Consider the following 26,048-nt stretch of genomic DNA (forward strand, 5'->3'; position numbering starts at 1 on the left):
TGCGTGAGTTTGTTGTGAAAGTCAAAATTTCAATCTGAGTTAAATTAATAAATATCCTGATGCATCCAAGCTTTATAATGGCAGTGAACGGGACCGATGAGTACGAAGCTGAAGAAAGTGCATCCATCCAACTTGAACATGCTCCGAACGGCTTTGTGGGGTTAATAAAGGCCTTCTGAAGAGAATCGATGAATTTGTGTAAGAAAAATATCCATATTTAACAAGTTATGAAGTAAAATATCTAGCTTCTGCCAGACCGCCTTCCATATTCAACATGCAAAGAAAGTGTAAAACTCTCATACTACCATAGCTTCTGTTTTCAACTCACGACGCGACTTCGTAAGACTTAATATAACTCACATTGTATTCATCAGAAAGAAGAAAGTCAAATACACCTAGGATGGCTTGAAGGTGAGTAAATCTTGGGGTAATTTTTTATTTCAAAGTGAACTAATCCTTTAAGTACTCACCCTTGTGTCGTTCCAAACCTGTCAGACCTTTGTTCATCTTCAGAACACAAATTAAGATATTTTTGATGAAATCCGAGTTTTTTTATTCCCTATAGAAAGCAATGTAATTAATATCACTCAATGTCCATAAAAGCACTGAAGACATCATTAAAATAGTCACTACAGTAGTTCAACCATAATGTCACAAAGCAAGGAGAATACTTTTTGTGCGCAAAAACAAAACAAAAAGAACTTTTTTCAACAATTTCAAAGGTTGAACCACTGCAATCATGACAATTGACTATTTTAACCCTCTTGCCCTCTTCGTTTAAGAGTCACACTTGACTTTGTCAAAAGTGACGGAAGCCTTGAAATGTAACTTTTTTGTTTTTCAGGAAAACCATTGTAATATATTTTAGTTCAATAATATTTTTTGATTATTATATCAAATTTTGAGGGTATTTTATGATACTGTGCAATTTTTATAACATTTTTATTAGCTATTTTTCCCCATTGAAAAAATACACCATTTTTTTTTCCTAATTTTTAAAGCAGTATTCTACGGAAGAGGATTAGGACCAAGCAATAATAAAAAAATAAAACCATCCCAAGATTAAAGTTGTTAAATTTCGAGAAAAAAGTCGAAATAAAATGTTGAGAGTAAACTCATTAAATTACGAGAAAAAACTCGTTAAATTTCAAGAAAAAGTCGGGATAAAATGTTGAGAATAAAGTCATTAAATTATGAGGAAAAAGTCATTAAATTCCGGGAACAAATTTGTTAAATTATGAGAAAAATGTTGTTAAATTTCGAGAAAAAGGTCGAGATAAAATGTTGTGAATAAAATCATTAAATTATGAGAATAAAGTTGTTAAATTATGAGACTTTCTCTTGACTTTTTTCTCGAAATTTAACAACTTTAATCTCGAGATGGTTTTATTTTTTTATTATTGTTTGGCCTTAATCCTCTTCCGTAATATTCCGTGTTAAATAGAGACAAGAAATTTAATATCCATTTTTTGAAGGTAGATTAGTGCCATCTGGTGGGAGTAAAAAAAGAAAAACCTTTGTAATGCCATGTTGTAACCACTAGATTCCTATATAGTTATAAATAAAAGGCTTATAAATTCTCTAGTTGTTTTTATACTTAGTACTCATTTTTATTAAGTTTTGGATTTTGATTTATACTTAGACATTCTCAAAGACAACTTTTTGTTAAGGTTTAAATTTTTTTTAAATGTTGATCTGAAGTGTCGGTTTTTGCATTAATTTTACTACAGTCAAACCTAAACACAGAGGAGGACATTTTGTCACACATAACATCAAAATTCATTAAAAAATAAAACAAAAATGAACAGGTGTGTTTTATAACATCTTAATAAATCTGGGTCTGAACTGATTTCAACCTCTTATTTGAGTTTTGGCTCAATTTTACCATATTGTTACAGCCACACCAGTTCATTTGTGTGTGTATAATGGTGTGTTGTGTGTGTCTGTGAATGTGTGGAAGTGAGTGTGTGTTTCTGTTCTGTACTCTCAAGGTTTTTAAGGGTAACCACTTTCTTGCTGTTCATTTTTTTACTGCTCTGTGGCTGAATTATTGATTTTATTTCACACATTTGTATAAACTTGCTCTGTGTTATAGCCGTGCTGGTTCATATATATATATATATATGTGTGTGTTTGTGTGTGTGGCGGTGGGGGGGTTGGGTGTGTCTATTTTGCACTCTTGACATTTTAGAGTGTCCCCCCTTCATTGCTTTGTACTTTTTTTCTGCACAGTGTCTGATTTGTAGTTTATACCAACAAAGTTTTTGTATTTTTTCGTATTTCCCATTCATTTCCTGTCATGAATATTTTTTTTTTACGACCCTTTAACCTATCCGAATCATGTCCTTGATTTTTTTTGTGTGTGCGTTCATATTGCTAATGCGACAAAAGTCACCAAGTGTCATCTCATTCCGACGAAGCTACGATTTTTCAAGGTCACAAATGTCCAAAGAGGGCCAGCAGAGGTTTAACGATGTCTTTAATACCTTTCTGGACTTTGAATGACATTAATTTCATTGCTTTCTATGGGAGATTAAAAAAAAAACTCTCGGATTTCATCAAAAATATCTTAATTGGTGTTCCGAAGATAAACAAAGGTCTTACAGGTGTGGAACGACATGAGGGTGAGTAATAAATGACAAAAATTTCATTTTTGGGTGAACTTACCCTTTAAATCACACAAACTACACAAATTGTGTATCTCTGCATGAAGCTTGAAACCTGATAAAATGAATGAAATGTTATTGTTATTTGATAAAATTCAGAGTGGAATAACGAACACTTAATATTAATTATCTCTCTCTCTTTGTGTGTGTTTGTTGTGATGATGTCACTAGTTATTTTTACACTCACGCGCTATAAATATCTGGTCACTCCTCGTGTCGTCACGCTGAGTGTTTTTTTTTTCCTCAGGTCTCAGGTTGAGCTCGAGACTATATAAGACACGAGAGACTCGCGGATCATCACACACACACACACACACACACACACAGCGGTCAGAGGTGAGGCGAGCTCTACAGCAGCTCAACTACCACCAACTAACCCTAAATGTACTTACACTGACCTGTCATCGCGGTTTATATGTTTTGCATGTTATCAATGTTTTTTTTTTTTCCAACGCGAATTCTTCTTCAGATGTTTAACATGGGCTTTTTTTTTTGCTTTGCTTCAGATCTCAGTGAGGATGAGCGTAAGCTGCGACACGAGCATCAGACGGAGCCTCCGCGCGTCTAAACGCTTCAGGTCAGTCAAACCGGTGAGGAGTTCCGCGCGTGCACGCGCCCGGTGTGTTCGGTCTCCTGCACGCGCACCGCACCGTTGTTATGCGTTTATATTACACTGACACTGCGGCGTAAAATCTTGTGATGAAATTGTGCTGCTCTGCATGTAAATGACAACTCTAAGCTAACAAAAATATGTTCTAAGAAAGTTTTGAAATTATGAAAACTTTTGAATATTTGTAAAAAGTAGTAACATTTATAGATTCCATGAACGATATATTGTATTGATATAGTTTTTGTGCCAATGTTTGTACGTTATTAAAGTCCAGATAACTTTGAACGAACGTTCTATTAACGTCACTGAATGAACTTTGAGAGAACCTTGCCAGAACGTTCCCTTTTAGCTGGGTGTGTGTTTGCTGCACTGACATACAGTGAGCTTGTGTGTGTGTGTGTGTGAAAGAGACTCAGCAGTTCTCATTCACTGAGACTCTATAAGCTTGTCTCTCTCACACACTATCAGACTAGTAGAGATAATTCTTAATAATAAATGCTAAAAGTTCAAACTTAAGCAGAGGGGGAAAGAAAGGAAACACATGCATGTTTTCACCATAATATATTCGATTGTCTCGGTTCTTCTGAGGCTCTGATAATGTTTGAGAAAGTGTGTTGGATGCAGATTTTGTCTGACCTTCTGTCTTCATGGTCTGATGCAGGTCCACTAAAGGGGCGTCCAAAGCCCGGCGAGACCACATCAATGCCGAGATCCGGACTATGCGGGCGCTGCTGCCCATCGATGCTGAAGAGCAGGAGCGTCTGTCATACCTGCACTCCATGTCGCTCATCTGCACCTTCATCAGGAAGACTGTGTTGCTCACAGGTAAAGACAGTCTCCTGAAGACACGCGTCCTTCAGTCTCAGTCAGATCTCAATCTAAACACTCTTTGCTTGATCAAGGTGTTCATGAGGACGGCAGCGGTGTTCCTCCTCTGAACGAGAGCTTTCTGCAAGCCTTGCCTGGGTTTATTGTTGCTTTAACCAAAGACGGAAAACTGGTGTACGTGTCTGAAAACGTGGTAGAATATCTCGGCCTGTCAATGGTGAGTGAAAACGGTCTGTTTCTTTTGTTTCATGTGCATGTGAATTGATCCGAATAATGACACTGCTGTATTATCTCATATTTGATGAAGTTTGCATTATTGATTTTGTTATTTTCCTGCTGCTTTTAATCAATCAAAGTGCTGTAGAAATAAAGCTGACTTGACACACATTCATCCGTTACTCTCTCAATATTCGGTGATTATAGTGAGTGTGTTTTGTGTTGTTTTGCAGGTCGATATCCTTCAGGGAGACACTTTCTATGATATGATGGACAGTCGCGACGCAGAAGCGCTGAAGCTCGTTTTGAGAGATCCGGACGTCTCAGCAGGTGTGTTGCTCGATAGCCCAGCTTTCTTCTGCATGTGGTGTTGTGGCCGGATCAGGTCCTGATGTCCTCTCTCTGTCTCAGAGAGGAGTTTCGTGTGCCGTATGCTCACCTCCAAAGCCTTCCGGCTCCAGTACGGCAGCTGCTGCTCCATGCTGGTGAAGGGACGCTTCCAGAGCTCCTCTCTGTTTGTGGCGCTCTGTACGCCCACGGCCGACAGACTGCAGGACCGCCAGCTCCTCCACGCCTCCGGCTCCTTCCACACGCTCCACCGGCCTGACATGAGCCTCTCTCACGCCCCCTATAGGTACGCACTGGAACACTTTCCCATCATGTGTGGCAAAGTTGTGGTGATCTATGAATTCTTCCTCAGTGTTTCTGTCTTGTTTTCCAGCACAAATATCTAAACATTCTTAAATTAAGATACATTTACTGGAGAAGCAAAATGACTGAAGATATTAAGTGTTGTTTTCTGAAAAATGAAGTGAGTTTTTGCTTAAAGGGTTAGTTACGGAAGAGGATTAGGGCCAAGCAATAATAAAACAAAATAAAACCATCTCGAGATTAAAGTTGTTAAATTTTGAGAAAAAAAAAAGTTAAATTTCGAGAAAAAAATTTTGAGAAAAATGTTGATAAAATGTTGAGAATAAAGTCATTAAATTATGAGAAAAAGTTGTTAAATTTCGAGAACAAATTCATTAAACTATGAGAAAAATGCCGTTAAATTTCGAGAAAAAAGTCGAGATAAAGTGTTGAGAAAAAAGTCATTAAATTACGAGAAAAAAGTCGTTAAATTACGAGAACAAATTTGTTAAATTATGAGAAAAAAGTCGTTAAATTACGAGAACAAATTCGTTAAATTACGAATTTGTTCTCATAATTTAATGACTTTTTTTTCTCGTAATTTAATGACTTTATTCATATAATTTAATGACTTTATTCTCAACATTTTATCTCAACTTTTTTCTCGAAATTTAACAACATTTTTCTCATAATTTAACAAATTTGTTCTCGTAATTTAACAACTTTTTTCTCGTAATTTAATGACTTTTTTCTCAACACTTTATCTCGACTTTTTTCTCGAAATTTAACGGCATTTTTCTCATAGTTTAATGAATTTGTTCTCGAAATTTAACAACTTTTTTTCGTAATTTAATGACTTTATTCTCCACATTTTATCTAGACTTTTTTCTCGAAATTTAACGAGTTTTTTTTCTCGTAATTTAACAAATTTATTCTCAACATTTTATCTCGACTTTTTTCTCGAAATTTAACAACTTTTATCTCGAGATGGTTTTATTTTTTTATTATTGCTTGGTCCTAATCCTCTTCCGTAGTTAGTTCACCCAAAAATGAAAATTATGTTATTTATTACTTACCCTCATGCGGTTCCACACCCGTAAGACTTAATTTGTGTTCCGAAGATTAACGAAAGTGTGGAACGACATGAGGGTAAGTAATAAATAACATAATTTTCATTTTTGGGTGAACTAACCCTTTTAAACAAGAACAAATATCTGGCAATGTGGTCAGAAAAATTACCTTGTTTTCTCTTTGAATGAAGTTTATTTTTCTGACCCCATTGGCAGATACTTGTTCTTGTTTAAAGTGTAAACTCACTTAATTTTGATACATCTTCAGTCATTATTCTGGCGTGAGTGATTTGGTTTGTTGAATGTTGAATTATGTTTCCACAGTGTTTTGTTCCACCTGGGATTCTCAGCAGAGGAGCTGATTGGTCGATCGTGGTACCACCTCCTGCACCCTGATGATCTCACGCTCGCCGCCCGCTGCCACACGACACTCAGTGAGTCAACACAAATACACATCTTTGAAAGAAATTAATACTTTTATTCATCAAGGTTACATCACAGTTTCCAAACAAATATGAAGCAGCACAACTTTTTTCAACACTGATCAGAAAATCAGAAATGTTTCTTGAGCAGCAAATCATCATATTAGAATGATTTCTGAAGGATCATGTGACACAGAAGACTGGAGTAATGATGCTGAAAATTCAGCTTTGATCACAGGAATAAATTACAGTTTTGCCATTTTAAATTGTAATAATGTTTTACAGTTTTTATTGCATTTTTGATCAAATAAATGCAGCCTCGGTGAGCAGAAGAGACTCTTTCAGAAACATCTCACCGACCCCAAACTTTTAACCCGTTGTGTGATCATGATCTACTCATATCGTTGCACTGAAGAACATGCAGCTTTACTGACACACACACGTCTTTTTCTGCAGTACGAGATGAAGGCGACACAAGTGCAGAGATGCTGGTCAGACTTCAGAGGAAGGATCTGTCATGGATCTGGCTCTACATTTGCGCAACCACGAAAGCAGCCAAAGAATCGATCTCCTGCAAGAACCACGTTATCAGGTGAACTTCCTCATCTTCGCTCGACTGATTTCTTCCTCTTTAACTCAAACAGCATGTGAAATGTGTGTCACACATGACTGATTTTCTCCCGCTTTTATCTTGTCTACAGTGAAACAGAAGCCGTCTATCTCAAAGGCAAGCTCTACGGCGGCGTGTCTCCGTCTGTCTGCGGTGCTCAGGTGTCTCAGGGTCCCGTCCTCTTGCCGGAGACGGCAGGACAGATGCCGAGCAGAAGCAGGAGGAGCTCAGAGACGGGCGATGTGCAGATCAGAAGCTTCTTCTCCACGCCGCCCTACAGCCCCACTTCCTCTCACTCCTCTGACTTCCTGTCTGAAGGCTATGGCTCTTTTGAGCACTTGGTGTGCGGCTCACGCTTCTGCCCATCTGAAGTGTTCCCAGTGTCTCAGCCGTACCCTGACGCTCCTCCTCCCGTCTGTCTGCCCGACGCTCACCGCGTCCCCGTGTACCAGCCGGTGCTGGACGCGTGCGAGGGCCCGTCAGACTGCGTCCTGCATCAGGAGGACTTCATGTTTGCTCAGGACAGCGTGTCAAGTCTGCTGACGCCGGAGCCCTCGCCCTCGGCGGACGGACACTTCCTCTTCAGCCAGACGGAGCAGGTGGAGGTCGGAACGCTGGCCCATCAGATCCGCTCTCTGGCCAGCAGCTTCAGTCGGCACACGCAGCACGATGGCACCCTCTGCTGGACGCCTGAGCCGCTGCTGGACGAGAGAGTCATCGACAGCATCCTGTGCGATCTGGACGCGGCCTCGGCCAAAAACACGGACTGCGTGTGGAACGGGCTCCCGGCGGCTCCCGGCGGCCTCTCTGTGGAGCCGTTCGTCAGCGTGACACACACCAACACTGAGTTGCATCAACTCCATCACTGTCTGTACGCCGGCATCCATTAAACGTACAACAGATCGTGAAACGCTGGTGTTTCTCACATAGATCCATGAGCTAACTGAAGTCCGTGACTTACTCTAGTAACCCAGTATGGCATATTGCCATGGCAATGGTTTCCGTGGGGATTTGATGAGGTGTTGGTTTGAACAGGTTTCTCTTCGTTTCTCAAGAATAATTTATAAACGTGCAGTGTTTTATGTGAATTATTAATAGTGTCAACACTGTCCGCTGTCTTAACATTTACCACTACACTGCAAAAACTGAGGTGTCAGAAAAATAATCTTGTTTTCCCCTTTGAATGAAGTTTGTTTTTCTGACTCCATTGGCAGATATTTGTTCTTGTTTTAAGCACAAACTTTGCCACATTTTTCAGAAATCAAGACTTAATATCTTCTGCAGTAAATGTATGTTGATTTAAGGATGTTTGGTTTCTTGTCACTCAGTAGATGTAGATGTTGTTCTTGTAAACGATTCAACAATAAGCTTCTGCACTTATGGAAAACGACTGAGAAACGACACAGAAGGTCCTGAAGCGAGGCAGAAGAACTGAATCTACCTCATCAAATCACTCCAAACTCCTTCTGTATTTATTTCTGTAGTTTATGATGTTTTGATCATTCAAGCAAACACAAGTTTCACTCCAGATATGAATGTAAAGTTTGCCATCTGTATTTCTCCATGTCAGAATAATCTATAATGTTTAGAGCTTATTTATATATTCTTGCTCCCTGTTTCTATTTTTGTATGTAATGTCAATAAAGTCGTTGAGAGAAGTAAAACTGTGGTCTGTTTAGTCATGCATGAACTCTGATTAAAGGATTAGTTCACTTCAGAATTAAAATTTCCTGATAATTTACTCACCCCCGTGCAGGGGCGTAGTTTGTGGGGGGGATGGGGGGGAGGTAACCCCCCCAATATTCAAATGCTTCAGTTACAACCCCCCCCAATATTTCAACATAAAAATCACCATAGATCAGATGAAAAATATGTAGAATTAATTTATTTTGAAGCAATAATTTCGTTTCTATTGAAATATGAGTTCGTCATAATAAATTAGAGAAAAAAATACCTCCCCCTCCATTGAACCGATTGGTAACGTCCAACCAATGCGTGTCGCACTTTCACCAAAACAACGCGAATGGCGCTCTACTGTTTTAATGGGAGAGTACGGGTAGCTCAAAAAATGAAGAGAACCGCTTCCCAGCCGACTATATTAAACTGCTGGTCAAAGAGAGACGTTAAAAAGAATAAAGCATGTACTGAGAAGGAGGTATGAGAATATTGTAATAGCTAGGTACACTCCACATATATTGTAGCTAGCTAACGTTAGTCCATTGCAATTCAGCCATAGCTAACAGTGTAACTGCAACCAGTTACCAAAACAGCCGTCTGTTTTGTTAGTTCATGTTTTAATAGTGTCTGTATTTATCAATGACAAAAGTATTCACATCGGTGTTTGTTTTCTTCCTAAATTAATCTGACTTTTGAACGAATTGGCTGAATGAACGATTTAAGTGACTGACTCAAAAAAAAAAAAAAAACGAATCGCTGCCACCTACTGGCTGTGTTAATATTTAACATAATTTCTTTCTTTTTAGAATTACAGTTATGTTAGAATTTGATGAATGATTATACATAAATTTCATAAAGTTATGATAGATAGATAGATAGATAGATAGATAGATAGATAGATAGATAGATAGATAGATAGATAGATAGATAGAAAATAAATTATCCAATAAACGTTACACACAAAACAGATTATTATAAAAAAAAAAAAAAAAAAAACAGACAGCATACCAACGTTCAACCCCCCCAATGTTGAAACCAAATCTACGCCCTTGCCCCCGTGTCATTCAAGATGTTTATGTCTTTCTTTCTTCAGTCGAAAAGAAATTAAGGTTTTTGAGAAAAACATTCCAGGATTTTTCTCCATATAGTGGACTTCACTGGATTTCAACGGGTTGAAGGTTCAAATTACAGTTTCAGTGCAGCTTCAAAGAGCTCTACATGATCCCAGACGAGGAATAAGAGTCTTATCTAGTGAAACCATTGGTCATTTTCTAATATATATACTTTTTACCACAAATTGTCTTTTTACCACAAATTGTCAATTGCTCTAGCTCTGCAAATCATGAGGTTAATGTTTATCTTCATGCCGTATAGTCGCATTTATCAGACTAGAGCTGGAGGATAATATCATTACATCTTGAGACAATATAAATGATCAGGCAGTTGAGATTTGCCATATTTCTCATATGCCATATGAGATTTTTGTTAATTGATCTGAATAACAATGCTTCTGTAGAGCTGCTTTATAATTGATGAACTTTCCAACATCAACTCTGTTATTTGCCTGTTTATTACTGTGAAGCTACTTTGAAACAATCTGTATTAAATAAAGCACTGTAGAAATAAAGCTGATTTCACACACCAATGAACAAAAGAGCAAAAAAATACCAGCTGCACTTCTGATCAATATAAAAAACTGAAAATCGCTGTAAAATATTACATCAACAGGTTAATAAATATACATTTGAGAATAGTACATATGACATGCCTAATGACCAGTGTTGGGGAAAGTTACTTTTAAAGCTAATGCATTACAATATTGCGTTACTCTCTAAAAAAGTATGCTTTACATTACGTTTGTGTTACTTTTTCTCACCCGGGCTGGGCTTGCTTGTTTGTTTGTTTTTTAATAACAACAAAAAAGTTATATTTTTGGCAAATGTAAAGGACCTTGGATAAGCTTCAGGCTGATCACAAATGTGATGTTTATCTAAAGTCATTTTTGCTTATTAGTATAGAAACAAAAAGGTCACTCATTCACATCCCCTCACACATTCAACGCTATTACATTTCTTTCTGATTGCTTACACACAGTTTTTTGAAACTATGACTCAATTTCTCAAAACTCTACACACAAAACCACAAAACATGCACACAACATCAAAAGCAAACACTATTTTAACTAAGTTTTCCTCTTTGAATGGATGATGATGAAATTGAAAGACTAAAGCTTGTGTAGGTGTTCAGTTTCAACTAATTGCTTTGATAGTATTTGATTTTTTAGATTCAGAATATATCTCATTACAATATTACTGTAGAAATGCAGCATATTTCTGTTTTATTCAGTTATGTATTAAGTTACTGTTTTGAACTTAGTATGAAACAGTTTACAGTTTTGAAAATAGTATGAAAGTATGTGCAAATTGGCCTGTACGTACACAGAGATTTGCTGTTTGTTGTGTCGAAGTGAGAAAAGAATTAATTTAATTTGAAAGATGTAGTCATTGAATGCATTTTGTGCCAAAGCAATGATAAATGATCCACCGTTTTGCATAACCTGATATTGCTGAGTTCAACATGTTCCTGGGTCAACATTTTTGTTGATCCTGGAACAACATTCAAATCAACCAATCAGATTTGAGGGACAAGTTTACAGATTATGTCAAACCAATTGTAAAAAACTCAGAGTTTCCCAAATGAAACGCAAGAGTTGTTAGTTTTGAGTGATGTAATGTAGAGAACTGTGCTTAAAGTTTTGCAAAAAGTTTGTTTTACAAAAGCAAACTGAGTTAAAAGCACGTAATGTGCTTGTAGATTTGCAGGCTTGATCTGAAGATTCGGTACAGGAGTGAATGGTTTCACTGAGTGGGCCTTAAGTACCACTTTTAGTGTGTAAGCAATTTGAAAAAACTGTGTTGGTAAAAGTGTCTGTAAATGTTGCTCCACCAGGTGGCGCGATTGATCCGCGTTCAGCTGCGACTCTCTGACGTCACGCTGTTCTTCTCTCAAAGCTGTAATGATGAGAAAATATCAGTCTGTAGCGCTGCTAACAGGAGCTGTTTTCACTCTGGCTTTGTGTTTCCACACGGAGCAGAAGCGCTTTGAGTCAGAGCTCAAGAACCGTCTGACTCTGATCTCCTGTACTATCAAAGTATAATGTTAAAAAATAAAGAGAAAGATCTCTCACTGACCTTGATTTTGCAGTTGCAAAACTTTTTTTGAGTGTACTGTAACATGCTTTTAATTTAGAGTTTTCTTTGACCTTTTTGGCTTTTGCATTTGGACTGTGTTTTTATAGCCTATGAGCATACAATAGCCTAATCACCTTAGTTGGGATCAATATACTATTTTAATTGCAAAATTAGTTTACTGTATACATATGAATATACACATAACTTCATGGTTCTCCATTTTTGATGTAGTGTTTAATGAATGAGTTTATGTCTGATTTTGATGTGTATGAGCTGAATGCTTTGTTTGATTTTGAGAACAGGTGAAAATGTTTTGAAGCAATTGTTTGATTTTGCCAGAGGAGTCCAGGGGTTTTGTGAAAGTTGATTGAAGATTTGTTTTTGTGTGTAATGTTGTGAGGAAATGGCTACCCAGCCAGCACACTTATTTGGGGTGTCACTTGGGATATCTAACTGGAGACCAGCCAGTTTTGTCCTCAGTTTCCATGTACGCCCCACATGGGTTAGCCTAGATGAAATGAACACTGCTCAGTGTGAACGCTACAGGCTGTTAAATGTAACACTGAAACATGTTGGAGTTATTGAGATAATTAGGTGATGACTGAGCATTATTGAAGATAGCTGATGATAACAAGCAAAATCGCTGAAGGAGAGGGAAACTACAAGAACAGAAAACAGCTTCCAGCCATAACCTTAGATGAAATCAATTGAAGATAAAAGACATTAAATCTCTCAAGATCTGATTAAACAACTCCGCAAACAGCATTACAAGCCTCACATTTGACTTTATTTCTGCCATACATCTACAGAAGTTCTTATTGAGAGTTAACAGAGGTTTAGATGTTGATGTTTTATTGAAAATAATAGTTTCTTTTAAAGTCACTATTATGGAGATCAGTGTTTGCTTTAGTTGGGCTCTTGTCTTTTGATCATTGGTTTTTCTCTGGCTGCTGTAACAGTGTGTTATGGTAAAAACAGCAAGAGGAAACGTGATCAGATGATGTTAGCTTCTTGGTGATGATACAGTTGTAATCATCACATAGTGGCATTATTTGCTGGTCTCATGAGAATCATTGATTAATAATTGATTGAGATCCAGAAGTGTTTTAATGCAGATAAACTCAAAAATGTGTACATAAAATCTTTGAACTCCTGTTTAAAAACATATTGTACACAAAACACGTTTAAACTCCTGCAAGTTTTACTCACACACAGACATCAAGAATCAGCACATGAATCTCAACAACGCTGGCATACTTCATTCCATAATGCATTCTGGGTGCATCATACAAAACTCACAGGAGTTCCAAATGTGTAAATTGTGTTTCGAAACTCATTAAATTTAGCTGAATCTCTTGCTGTAGAATTGCAACAACACAATAAAACTAAATAAATAACGTATCAGCGAATTAAGCCACTACATGATGATTATATTCTTATCATCAAACAGCTGACATCATATTTTTGCTTGCTTTTCTCGCCATAACAAACACAGTTACAGCAACCAGAGGAAAAAACGAATGTTTAAAAAGTCGAGTCAAACTGCCCAACTAAAGCAAACACTAATCTCTATAATTGTGACATTTAATTCTAATAAAACATCAACATCTAAACCTCTGTTAATTCTCAATAAGACCTTCTGTATACATCTGACAGAAATAAAGTCAAAATGATTAGTAATAAGTGAAGCTGGTAATGCTGTTTTTTTGGAGTTGTTTAATTGTCTTTTAGAAATTGTCTTTAATGTCTTTTATCTTCAGTTGATTTAATCTAAGGGAGTGGTGTCAAAACTCTGTCCTGGAGGGCCACTGTCCTGCAGAATTTAGGTCCAGCTTGCCTCAACACACCTGCCTGAATGTTTCTAGTATGCCTACTTGAACCTTGATTAGCTGGTTCAGGTGTGTTCAATTGGGGATGGAGCTAAAGGCTGGTTCACACTGTGTGATTTTGGCCACGATTTGGTCGTCTGAGACAAATTTTGTAAATCCTAAAAGATAATCCTAGCCTAAAATCTGTAGTCTTTGATCGCTAGTTTGACATGTTCACAGACAGCCGGTTAATGACCGTTGCGATCAAATTTTACCTCCGACGAAATTCTGGCAGTGTCAGAAGTTTTGGCGCACAATCCTCCAGTGTGACTACTCCTACGACGAACGTCAAATTGTGCCGTGATCAAAATTAATGATAGAGATGTCGTTGTTAGCCACCATTTCAGTCCCGTGTGTAAAGGCTGGTTCACACTGTGTGATTTTGGCCAAGATTTGGTCGTCTGAGACGAATTTTGCAAATCCTAAAAGATAACCCTAGCCTAAAATCTGTTGTCTTTGATCGCTAGTTTGACATGTTCACCGACAGCCGGTTAATGACCGTTGCGATCAAATTTTACCTCAGACGAAATTCTGGCAGTGTCAGAAGATTTGGCGTACAATCCTCCAGTGTGACTTCTCCTACGACGGACGTCAAATTGTCTTCTTTTTTCAACCCAGATAGCACACGTACGTCTGCAAGACGTCTGTTAAAGATCACTTCATCTGGAAAGCATCTGCTGTTTACAAACATCTAATAGACGTCTTTAAGATGTCAGGTTTACATACATTCTAAATCATAAACATCTTAAAGACGTCTTCTAAACGTCTATTTGACATCTGACAGGATACGTCCTATAGACGTATTCCAGATGAGCAAACACCCTAAATAATACGTCTTCCAGACGTAAACACACACATCAAATAGACGTCTCCGAGATGTACGTGTGCTATCAGGGAAGACAAGCCGTGATCAAAATTAAAGATAGAGATGTCGTTGTTAGCCACCATTTCAGTCCCGCGTGTAATGCAGCTCACTGTCAACGAATGTGTATGTTTTGATGATGTAAAACTCCGGACAAGTTTTCATGTACGCGTCCGTTTTTAACGCGTTTTGACTGTCGTGCAGTCTGACATTAATGACAGTTGAGATCCCACAGTGTGACATGGGGATCATGTTCGTACAGTCTGACAAGTAACCATCGCAAAGGACTATTATAAATCGCACAGTGTGAACCCGGCTTAACGCAGCTCACTGTCGTCGAATGTGTATGTTTTGATGGTGTAAAACTCAGGACAAGTTTTCATGTGCGCGTCCGTTTTTAACGCATCTTGACTGTTGTACAGTCTGACATTAATGACAGCTGAGATCCCACAGTGTGACATGAGGATCATGTTCATACAGTCTGACAAGTAACCATCATAAAGGACTATTATAAATCGTTCAGTGTGAACCTGGCTTAAAGTCTGCAGGACAGTGGCCCTCCAGGACCGAGTTTGGACACCCTGATCTAAGGCTATGGCTGGAAGATGCAGTTTCTGTTCTTGTAGTTTCTTTTTTCTTCAGTGAAACCCATGTGGGGCGTACATGGAAACTGAGAACAAAACTGGCTGGGACCAGGTTAGACAGCCCAGAATTTGAACCCCACACTATATTGCCAAATGTTTTGGGACACCTGCCTTTACGTGCACATGAACTTTAATGACATTTCATTCTTAATCCATGCAGCTCTAACAGCCTCAACTCTTCTGGGAAGGCTTTCCACAAGGTTTAGGAGTGTGTTTATGGGAATTTTTGACCATTCTTCTAGAAGCACATTTGTGAAGTCAGGCAGTGATGTTGGCGAGAAGGCCTGGCTCACAGTCTCCGCTCTAATTCATCCCAAAGGTGTTCTATCGGGTTGAGGTCAGGACTCCTCCACACCAAACTCGCTCATCCATGTCTTTATGTACCTTGCTTTGTGCACTTGTGCGCAGTCATGTTGGAACAGGAAGGGACCATCCCCAAACTTCCCACAAAGTTGTCCAAAATGTCATTAAGAGTTCCTTTCACTGGAACTAAGGGGTCAAGCCCAACCCCTGAAAAACAACTCCACACCATTATCCCCCTCCACCAAACATTACACTTGGCACAATGCAGTCAGGCAAGTACCGTTCTCAGTTGCTTCCACTTTGTTATGATACCACAAACAGTTGACTGTGGAATATTTAGTAGTAAGGAAATTTCATGAATGCACAGGTGGCAACCTATCACAGTACCTATCACTGAGCTCCTGAGAGCATCCCATTCTTTCACAAATGTTTGTGGAAGCAGTTTGCATGCCTATAGTGCTTGATTTTATACAGCTGTGGCCATGGAAGTGATTGGAACACCTGAATTCAATGATTTGGAGGGATGTCCCAATACTTTTGGCAATATAGTGTAGGTGTGCTGGCTGGGAGGTTTCAAGAAATGTGTTTGAGCAATTGTGAAAAACAAAAAAGAAATGTATAATTGCTATTTCCTTTCATCCAATTTTACTTGTTCTAAATCATGACAGTTGTGAAGCATTACACAATAAACTTCTGTTTATTTCTTGCCAGAGTTGATCGAGACACCTCTAATTCTAATTTGTGAAAGTAATGAAAGCGTCTGATGTCTTTTGTTCTAATCAAAGCATTAACGAAGCACTGATAAACCTGCTGTAGGACCCTTTGAATGAAAGCGTTTCAGTGTTTCCTGAAGGATGCCTGCTGGGAAATGAAAGTACATTTCATCATCGTTCGGCTGTTTGTCTGATATTGTGACGCTGTGCTTGTTATAGCAACTGTTTATGAATTTAACGTTTTAAATAGAGCTATTTATGAATCCTGAACAAAACAGGAAGTGCAGGAGACTTTTAATTTCATACATATGAAAGGAGGAAATAAAAGTCAGGGGAGACATTTTGGATTAATGGAGGTTAAAAAAAAAAACTTGTCTGGGGCTGTAGATCTGAGCTGTGCTGAACACTTACTGCCTCCTGCATTAACAACATCATGTAAATGCAGCTTGACTTTTGACCAGGGATTTACAACCGTTTTTGTTGAATAATCGATTGATGGATTAATTTGAAGGATTCCAAGCAGCCGAAGACTATGTGAGATAAATTCTTGCTTTTCATATTTATGTTTAAAATATGTTTATTTGTTAGGATTACATTTTCCTTTTGTGTTTAGTTTATTCTTATTAATGTGGAGAATATATGTGAATATATCATATCTAATTCCAGTGTTTATTTAGTTACTTATGATACAGTTTAAAGGTGAAGTGTGTAAGTTTTTTTATGTTAAAGTATATTCTCATAATCAAGTTTATTGTTCATGGACTACTATTAGTATGCCCTTCATAAAAGTGTAAACATTGAGCTTCCCAGGCACCATCTAAACACTGAGAGTGTCAGTTTAGATCTGTCAATCACTTTCCTGCTCAACCAAAAGCGAGTTTGGGGCATGGCTTCTGTGGCGGAGCAAGAAGGTTTTCGTCAGTCAGTGGTTGCGTTCCAGCTCGTTTTTTTTATTCCCTTCCCTCGCTAACTTCCCTCAGTCTTTTTGACTCGGATGTACGTCATTGCTTACGTTGCACGAGTGCCCACTACTGGCGGAACCCTTGCAATTCTCTGGAACGTCCTAAGCCCTTGATCACTTTGAATCCGCTATGGAGTTTTTTTTCCCTTACGAAACTGTTTAAAGGATTAGTCCACTTTCAAATAAAATTGTCCTGATAATTTACTCACCCCCATGTCATCCAAGATGTTCATGTCCGTCTTTCTTCAGTCAAAAATAAATTAAGGTTTTTGAGGAAAACATTCCAGGATTATTCTCCTTACAGTGGACTTCAGTGGCCTCCAAACGGTTGAAGGTCAAAATTACAGTTTCAGTGCAGCTTCAAAGGGCTTTAAATGACACCAGCTGAGGAATAAGGGTCTTATCTAGCGAAACGATTGGTCATTTTTGAAAAAAAATGTAAATATATATGCTTTATATAAACAAATGATCGCCTTTCAAGTGGTTCCACCAAAACTGCACTTTCGTGTTCAAAAAGCTTATGCTGTATGTCCTACGCCTATTCTACTTACAGAACAAACGCAGCGCAAGTTCCATTTCTTTCCGTAAGTATAATAGGGAAGGTGTTGGACATACAGCGTAAGCTTTTTGAATAATACGGAAGTGCGGCATATATCACAGAGTTGTTTGTGGTAGGGTAAATTAAACGTGATATGCAGTGGCATCACAATCATGTAAATACGGAGTAGACTCAAAATCGAGGGAGCATATAAACTTCCATATAAACTTCCCTCGTCCACTTCATGAATTGGAACGCACTTCAAAATGGCAGCAGGGATTAGGGAAGTTTGCGAGTGCATGTCTAAAAGTGGAGTGGAACGCAGCCAGTGTGTGGTGGTGCTTCAATAACATACAGCATCTTCATGCACCCTTCAGAAAAACAAATGTCCCATTTTATAATGTTTACTTTGATGTGTCTCAAAAGCCTTAAACTGTTGTGGCGCGTTATGTCAAAAATATGCTGGTGCAGACATGTTGGATGGGTTTATTCTGAACAACACGTACACTCTAGACAGATTGTTAGTCATGATGCATTGCAACACAGCTAAATGTATTGTATGTTGGACCTTTTATTGAAAGGACCTGTTGAGACCTGCCTTCACAAGCACCGGTAAGAGCTGTGATTGTGATGTTTGAGTTGATGGACACGTGAAAGGGGCATTTACAATATGCCGCAGACAGTGTAGCAGAAACTATACTTGAAAACTGTTTTTCATTCGGACTCTAACCTTTAGACTCCTTAGTAAGCGTCTGCTTGTTGTTTTGGTCGTTCACATTTTCATCGTCTACAGTGTGTCCCAGATTTCAAAGGAGCAGAAAAGCCTTTTCTGGTGTAAGTGGGTTAAGTAAATAAAACCAAAATAGAGAAACTCCACCTCCGCCTTTCCTCATACATCGCTGTTTGTTCAATCAGAAACACGCTGGTACAGCAGGACGAGGATTTACAGGGAATGCAAATAACTGTATTTATATACACTAAACAGCTTTCCTGGTGGGAATGGATTACCTGACGCATGAGAGACAGAAAGACGAACAGGCAGGCAAACATTTAATTTGTAATTTAAAAAAAATCTAACTTCTGTGTCACAATGAAGTCCAGGAGTTTATTATAATACAGAATAACATTCACACAAATGCAGTCTTGATTAATGAATGTGCAGTACGTTCACGTCTTCTCAGTCTGTTGGCATCTTCTCCGTCATGATTTCAGCAGCGAGAGGAAGGTCGAAGGTTTGTCCTTGCGTACACAGTTAGTGCTGCATAACCTGCAGAGACGCGTCACAGCAGAGAGGAGTGAGACGCTGCCTTTACCCCCCGTTCCTCCACATACTGTCATGAGTGAAGGTCTTGCTTTCTGTCTGATCTCAGTCACTTCGACTCCTTACTAGAGATCTGAATGTTTGCCTTGAAGCGCAGCAGAGGACACCTCGTCCTGGGGAACTAAACATCACTCTTCTGTATTGATTTCTCCTCTGCTTTTAATTGGATTCAGCCCCATATTGTAGCTAAAAAGCTCATTGAATCAGATGTTTTGTCAACACTTTTTTATTCTTTATTCATGCATTTGCTCCCATTCAGAGTTCAGAGGCTCAACATCCACAATAGAAAACAATCCTCCATAAACAGCTGGAATAAAGCACAGAAATCTCTGTGTATAACATCAAGGTTCATCCTCAGAATCACTGGAAACCTGTTAATCAGAAGTGTGTGATTTCTTCAAGCTCTTCAACTTCAGATATTCATTCATAGCACTTATGTTGTAATATAATTTGATTTAAATCTTGTTAACACATTGAAATGAAAGACAAAAACTGAAAAACTGGCAGTATTTACTTAATATTTGTGAAAACTAAGCAATAAAGTCCTTGCTTTCTGCTCCATATTCCACAATGCAGTGTTTATTTGACCTTGCCCGGAAAACTGGATTCCATTGTTATTATATTCTCTGAAAAATAAAACACACCTAAATGTGAGTCACACGGGTCAGAATTGCATTACTGAGAGAAAAAAACACATAGATTAGGCGCATTGGTGTGTAAGCTATATTTCCTTATTACAGTCAGAAAGAATGTAAAATACTGGTGAATAAAACAAAATATTTATAAACACTATAAAAATGGATTTTAGTTCCCCTCACTTCACAGCAAATCCTTTAAATGGGACCTTGATTATGATTTCACTTTTTAAACTTTAGTTAGTGTGTAATGTTGCTGTTAGTTAGTTACGACACTCAAAGTTACGTACAAATTGAGATATTTTCTTTTACAGAAATCACTTCTTAAGGACTACAACAAATGGCTGGTGGGGACTACAGCGAGCTTTTTCCTGGGTTGGTGACATCACAAACCCCAAAATTTACATAAACCCCGCCCCCAGGAACATGCAACAAAGGGGGCGGGGCCATGTTGGGCTGCTTTAGAGAAGAGGAAGAGTTGTTGTAGTAGAGTGTTGTTGTCATGCCATCATTTTACGCCGGACTGCTTCACAAACGAGGGTCAGTTCAACACAAAAGATGAACATGATGACACATGCTAGTCAATGAGTTGAATCAACTCCATAAAAACTACATAAATTTATCCACTAATCATTCAGAAACGTCCAGTTTCATTCGAAAAGTTGTAACTTCTTCCTGAGTCTCTCCATCAGTGTCGACTCCGGTTTGAACAATGTAAGGCTGAACACCGTTACTGACAATCCTCATTTTGGCTGCGTGAGATTCTCCAGCTTTGTTGTTGTTGAGCTGTTAAAGCTCCGCCCTCTTCTGGTAAGCGTGCCGGGAGCAGCAGCTCATTTGCATTTAAAGGGACACACACAAAAACAGCATGTTTTTGCTCACACCCAAATATAGGGGCAAATTTGACAAGCTATAATAAATGATCTGTGGGGTATTTTGATCTGAAACTTCACAGACGCATTCTGGGGACACCAGAGATTATATTACATCTTATAAAAGGGGCATTAAAGGTCCCCTTTAAATTTAATGAAATTGAGAACAGAATGAAGGAATGAAGAATATACGTATTAAACAATCGTAAATTATAGTGGCGTTCATATCTATTATATTTTTCATTTATTATAGACTGATGCTAAGACTGAACAAATTTGACTCTAGCGGCATCTGTGAAATGCACTTTACAAATAAACTGGATCTGATGTTCATATAATTGTTCTCACATGTTTTGTGTGCTTGATGTTAATTGCATGAAGTTGCTTTGGAATATAAATAGCAACACGTTTCATAAAAAACACAACCTATATTCTGGAAAATACAGTAATTATGATAATTGTGATAATTATGATGTGACAGTGCTGTCGAACACTATATTCTATTTTTTATTTTTATTTTTTTTTGCATTTTCTATGCAGTTAATGAAATGGAAAAAACAAAACAAAAACCAAAAAGGATTTGTGTTTTTTAAACCGAGGTTCAGATTTAAATCAGTTTTACTTGTGTGTTAAATTGATGAAGACCCAGAGTTTTTCTCCATCTTTCTGCACAGATAAGAGTCTGTTGGGAAATTTCTCCCATGATTCTCTGCTGCTGTTCTGTCGCTTCGACTCCTGCTGTCAGATTTATGCAAAACTCACCTGGACATTTAGACAGGATGTCTCATGATGGATTTCGACAGGATATTGTTATTTTTTTCTCTTGCCACACAACAAACACAGAGCAATTTTGATCCGTTCCAGAGTTTGAGTGACATCCCAAGGTTTATTGAATCTTATCAGCACAGATATTACTCATATTTCTGCTTCCTGTGTGTGTGTTTGCCAAAATCAGTTTAATATGTAAAATGATACTAATAAAGATCATATGCCGATACAGTTCATAAAATGCTGAACATATTCATTTTATTTCTTTTTTTCTTTTTACCTATGATGCCCAATTCGGATAATATTGAATTCAATTAAATTTAGTTCCTTTTGAACTAAATAATGAAAATTGACTCCACAATACTGGAATATGCAGTGGAGGACTTTCTGATAAAACAAGTTCATCTTTTTCATGAGTGATTTCCATCTCTGAACCTTGGAAACAAAGATGCGGTTTGTACTGTAACATATTCTACTTAAGTACGTTTTGAGTAGAATTTTCAGTATTGATTGAATTAATGAAACTCACTGAACCTTCTAGCATCTCATCTCAAAACAACAATCCTCATGTAATCAAAGAGAAAAAAACATACAGAACAGTATTTGATGAAGCCTAGTTCCTGCCAGCATCAAATATAAAAAGCAGGTCAATTCAAACAGCATTTTTATGACTTCTGGATGATGAACTGGGCTTCCTAATTTGACGGAGTACAGCGATCAGAGACAGACGCTCATATCTAACCTTTAGTAGCAGCTCATTCATCACAGCTGAACTCGTGTGCTGAATTACAGATGGAGGAAAGTCATTTAGCTTGTTCTGAGATCCTGTTTGGACCAACAAGAGCCTGTTGTTATTAAACTGTCTCGCTTTGTGAATTGAACACTCTGTTGGGATGGTGAGGGATATAATGTGACCTTCGGGTTTTCTGAGATATTGCTTATTTGATCTGTGTGTGTCCCTTAATGGCTTGAGCCGGCTGATCTAGAGTCAGTGACTCACAGTCTTCATCTGAACACACGTGTGTTTCTGAAGAGCGGGTTTAGAATGAAATACACTGCAAAAATTAACTTCTGTCTTGTTTTCCAGCACAAATATCTTAACATTGTTAAATCAACATACATTTAATGGAGAAGCAAAACGACTAATGATATTAACCCAAGGTTTCACAAACGGGGCTTAAGCTAGACTAAAATACATGTTTGAGCTGTTTTAACTGAATGCATATCTTAAATGTCCTAATTGAACCAAGGCTTGGTCCTGGCCTAGATCTTGTTTACTGAAAGTGTATCAAAATTAAGTAAGTTTGTGCTTTAAACAAGAATTAATATCTGCCAATGGAGTCAAAAAAAAAAAAAAAAATTCAAAGAGAAAACAAGATTATTTTTCTGACCCCATTGGCAGATAAATCATGATCTGGCTGCAATAACTAATCAATAAAGAAAATTGTTGACAACTATGTCATTATCGATTATTCGTCTGCCCAACAAGCACGGAAAACTTCCGCCCGTTGCGTGAAATTACCAGAGTTGTCTCTCTATGGCTCTGGGTCTATGCTCTGGGTATAACAAAGTAACGCGTTACTGTAGTCTAATTACTTTTCCTGATAACGCAGTAATGTAACGCATCACATTTTAAATTTATGTAATTTGATTACAGTTACTGATGTCAATAGAATTACGTTACTTGCTTTACAAAAAAAAAAAAAAAAAAAAAAAATTGGTAATGTGCATTTCTAAAAGATATCACTTTTGGCGCGGATGCGTCGAATCACCGGAGATCGCGTGGAGGAGGATTCTCGCGCCCAAGACGAGAGCGGTTCAACCTCGCCTAAACAAGCTAGATTGGATGTTTTGTTCGGGATCGGAGGGGAAGGTAACTTCTGAACAATAGGCCTACTGTTTTCAAATGTTATTATAAGGTTTTCAGCATTTTTTTCCTTTCTTTAATGCTGTTACTTACAAACATAAACACAGTTAAGCTACCACACACAAACATGCTACACATAGCAAGGAATGTTTAAGCAGTGTCCGAATCCGCTCACTCGTTCACTGATTCACTAATCCATATAGTGTATGTCATTTGAGTGCACCATATCTCCAAAAAGTGAACGAAATGAAGTGAGTGAATTCGCACGCTGACGTAGCCTATAACGTTAACTGTTCGTCGCTGAAGCTGTCAAAGAAACGGCTCAACACGTGATAAAACTACTTTTATCCTACTTGTTACTTTATAAAATAATATTAATAACAACCTTAATGACTTTATTTTGTAACCATACATACCATACCTGCCAGCTTTGTAGTTTCATCGATTGTATGGTTTGTCATGCTTAATATGGGTTCATAACTCTATGGTTCATAATCATTAAATAGGCTACGTTACTATTAAAAAAACTGCAAACAGAAAATAAACATTAACAAGTGTACAATATTTCAAATATTTATTAGTTTGAATAAAGTTATTTTTAGTTTGTTAGAGTCTCAGATGACGTGGTCGTTGAGCGCCCTCTAAGGCGACTGTTAGGATTGCATTGAATAAGCTACCTATAGATGATTAACGAATATTTTTAAGTCAAGTTGCTGTTTTCATCTAATATTTTTCAGTCAATATTAAATTACAGAAAGAACTATGAGTTTTAGTTTGTGGTGTATTTTTGTAGGTTTCAAAGTAACTTGAATGTAAATTAATTATTAATCTGATTACTTTTTAAATGCAGTAATCAGTAATGTAATCAAATTACAATTTTAATGCAGTAATTTGTAATTTGTAGTGGATTACTTTTTTTGAGTAACTTACCCAGCACTGGAAATTACAGCACTGAATAATGCATTTCTATGAACAAAATGCATCTAAAAATAGTGGAGGAAACAGAGTGAGCTGCTGCAGTAAAGGTATGTAATCAAAGCTGCCCAAAACATGAAAACTGTGTATTTTAAGCTTTAAGCTAATGCATTAGCATAATGTTTAATATGACTTTTCCTGTCAGGTGCATTTGACAGATGCGTGTGCTGTTTAACAATGTGTGCTATGTTTCCTCAGTGCAAAACTTTCATTTTATAGTTATATCCTTATCTGTAGCTAAGTGTTACAAATTTACGCAAATATTTCCATTTTGCATGAAGGCTTGTCCTGACAGTCCGCGCTAAACTTCAAACTTTACTGATTGAGTGCTGGTGCGGTGAATTAAAATTCAGCGCAAAAATATACATTTTGCTGAAATATCAGTTGTTGGACATTAAATTTAGTTTTAAAAGTCATTCAAGTATTTTATGGGAGTGGTAACTGTAAAGGGATGACCGCAAAGACCAGCCCCCTGCTATGTCCAACAAGCCATGCACATCGCGGAGCAAAGAGGACACTGACAAACAAGACAGAGCAGGTTACTTCTGATATGAAACAAAGTCTCAAATTTAAAATTTTGTAATTTTTTAAGAAATTTAAACAAGAAGTACCGTTTTATGGCTCTTTAATGTATCGTGTCAGTTCAAGCGGCTTGTGAACAGATAATCTCTTCCTACTTATTAATTTAGCATCAAATAAACATGAATGAACATCAGAAGGAATGTTGTTTCAACTGTGGAAAGAGCTCAGTACACAGCATTTTTTAAGTTCAAGTCCATCGACGTTCATCTACCAACTCCCCTGACTGCACTGTCGGACAAAATGTCGGATTCGGATGATTGTTAGATCGCATTTCAATCAAACTCCCTGTGAAGGGATATAATTGAATATAAATGTAAGACGTTTCTTACAGGATAGAGAAGTAACAGGTTACTGTGTCCAGAGTGAATGTGTGTGTTCCTGCTGAACATTCCTCTTATCCGTTAACACTGAGTTTGTATTTTTGTCTTTATTATTATCTTCATTTTTAATGTACAGATTTAAAATGTCTTTATGCTTTATTGCTCTTTTGGATAGATATATTCATTATATATGTTTTCATAGCATTCAGTTGGCATGTTTGTTTGAAGTAGGGCTGCACGATATATCGCATGAGATTGTCACGCGCATTTCGTCAGTAAAGCCGGTTCCCTGATTACCGTTAAATCTCCATCACCTGCTTTCAAATGGAGCGGCATTTAATAGACAGAGCCGTAGATCACTGAAAAGCCACGCAATATCGCGTTCATTATCGAAGGCGATTCATCTGCGATATGAACGCGATATTGCGTGGCTTTTCATTGAACTACGGCTCTGTCTATTAAATGCCGCTGCATTTGAAAGCAGGTGATGGAGATTTAGCGGTAATCAGGGAACCGGCTTTATTGATGAATTGCGCGTGACAATCTCATGCGATATATCGTGCAGCCCTAGTTTGAAGGGCAGCATTGGGCAGGATGTGGAATAGTGTGTTTTGTCAATAAAAAAGAAAATAATCGTCCAACTAATCGATTATCAAAATAGTTGTTAGTTGCAGCCCTAAGTTGTTGAAATGTAATGTTAACATACCGTTACATAGGTTGCAGTCTTTCCCCATTTCAAAGTAGATGAAGAATAATTTTATCCTGTTTCCACGGTGGTGACCAGTGGGCCGATGGATCCTAAAGGGACTTTGGGAAACACCTGCGGGAATCGTGCTGAGTGATTATCCAGAATAGAATCCAGTCGTGACAGTTTCACCCTAGTAATTGTTTTGAAACCA

At 37.8% G+C, this 26,048-nt stretch overlaps 1 protein-coding gene across 1 annotated transcript; it reads left to right on the forward strand.

The window, feature by feature from the left end:
- Positions 1-3,110: 3,110 nt before the first annotated feature.
- npas4l (neuronal PAS domain protein 4 like) lies at positions 3,111-8,656 on the forward strand. The gene is made up of 8 exons (XM_067385082.1): positions 3,111-3,243; positions 3,938-4,101; positions 4,179-4,321; positions 4,554-4,650; positions 4,732-4,954; positions 6,345-6,454; positions 6,899-7,034; positions 7,144-8,656. The coding sequence occupies exons 1-8, from the start codon at positions 3,185-3,187 to the stop codon at positions 7,940-7,942; spliced, it is 1,731 nt and encodes a 576-aa protein (XP_067241183.1). The 5' UTR covers positions 3,111-3,184; the 3' UTR covers positions 7,943-8,656.
- Positions 8,657-26,048: the final 17,392 nt, after the last annotated feature.

Source organism: Chanodichthys erythropterus, chromosome 5, assembly GCF_024489055.1.
Source record: "Chanodichthys erythropterus isolate Z2021 chromosome 5, ASM2448905v1, whole genome shotgun sequence".
In the NCBI taxonomy this organism is placed as follows: domain Eukaryota; kingdom Metazoa; phylum Chordata; class Actinopteri; order Cypriniformes; family Xenocyprididae; genus Chanodichthys; species Chanodichthys erythropterus.

Coding starts and splice junctions, on each gene's coding strand:
- npas4l (XM_067385082.1), top strand. CDS start 3,185: ATGAGCGTAAGCTGCGACACGAGCATCAGACGGAGCCTCCGCGCGTCT. Junction 4,955..6,344: donor CTCTCTCACGCCCCCTATAG/GTACGCACTGGA, acceptor ATGTTTCCACAG/TGTTTTGTTCCACCTGGGAT. Junction 6,455..6,898: donor CCGCTGCCACACGACACTCA/GTGAGTCAACAC, acceptor CTTTTTCTGCAG/TACGAGATGAAGGCGACACA.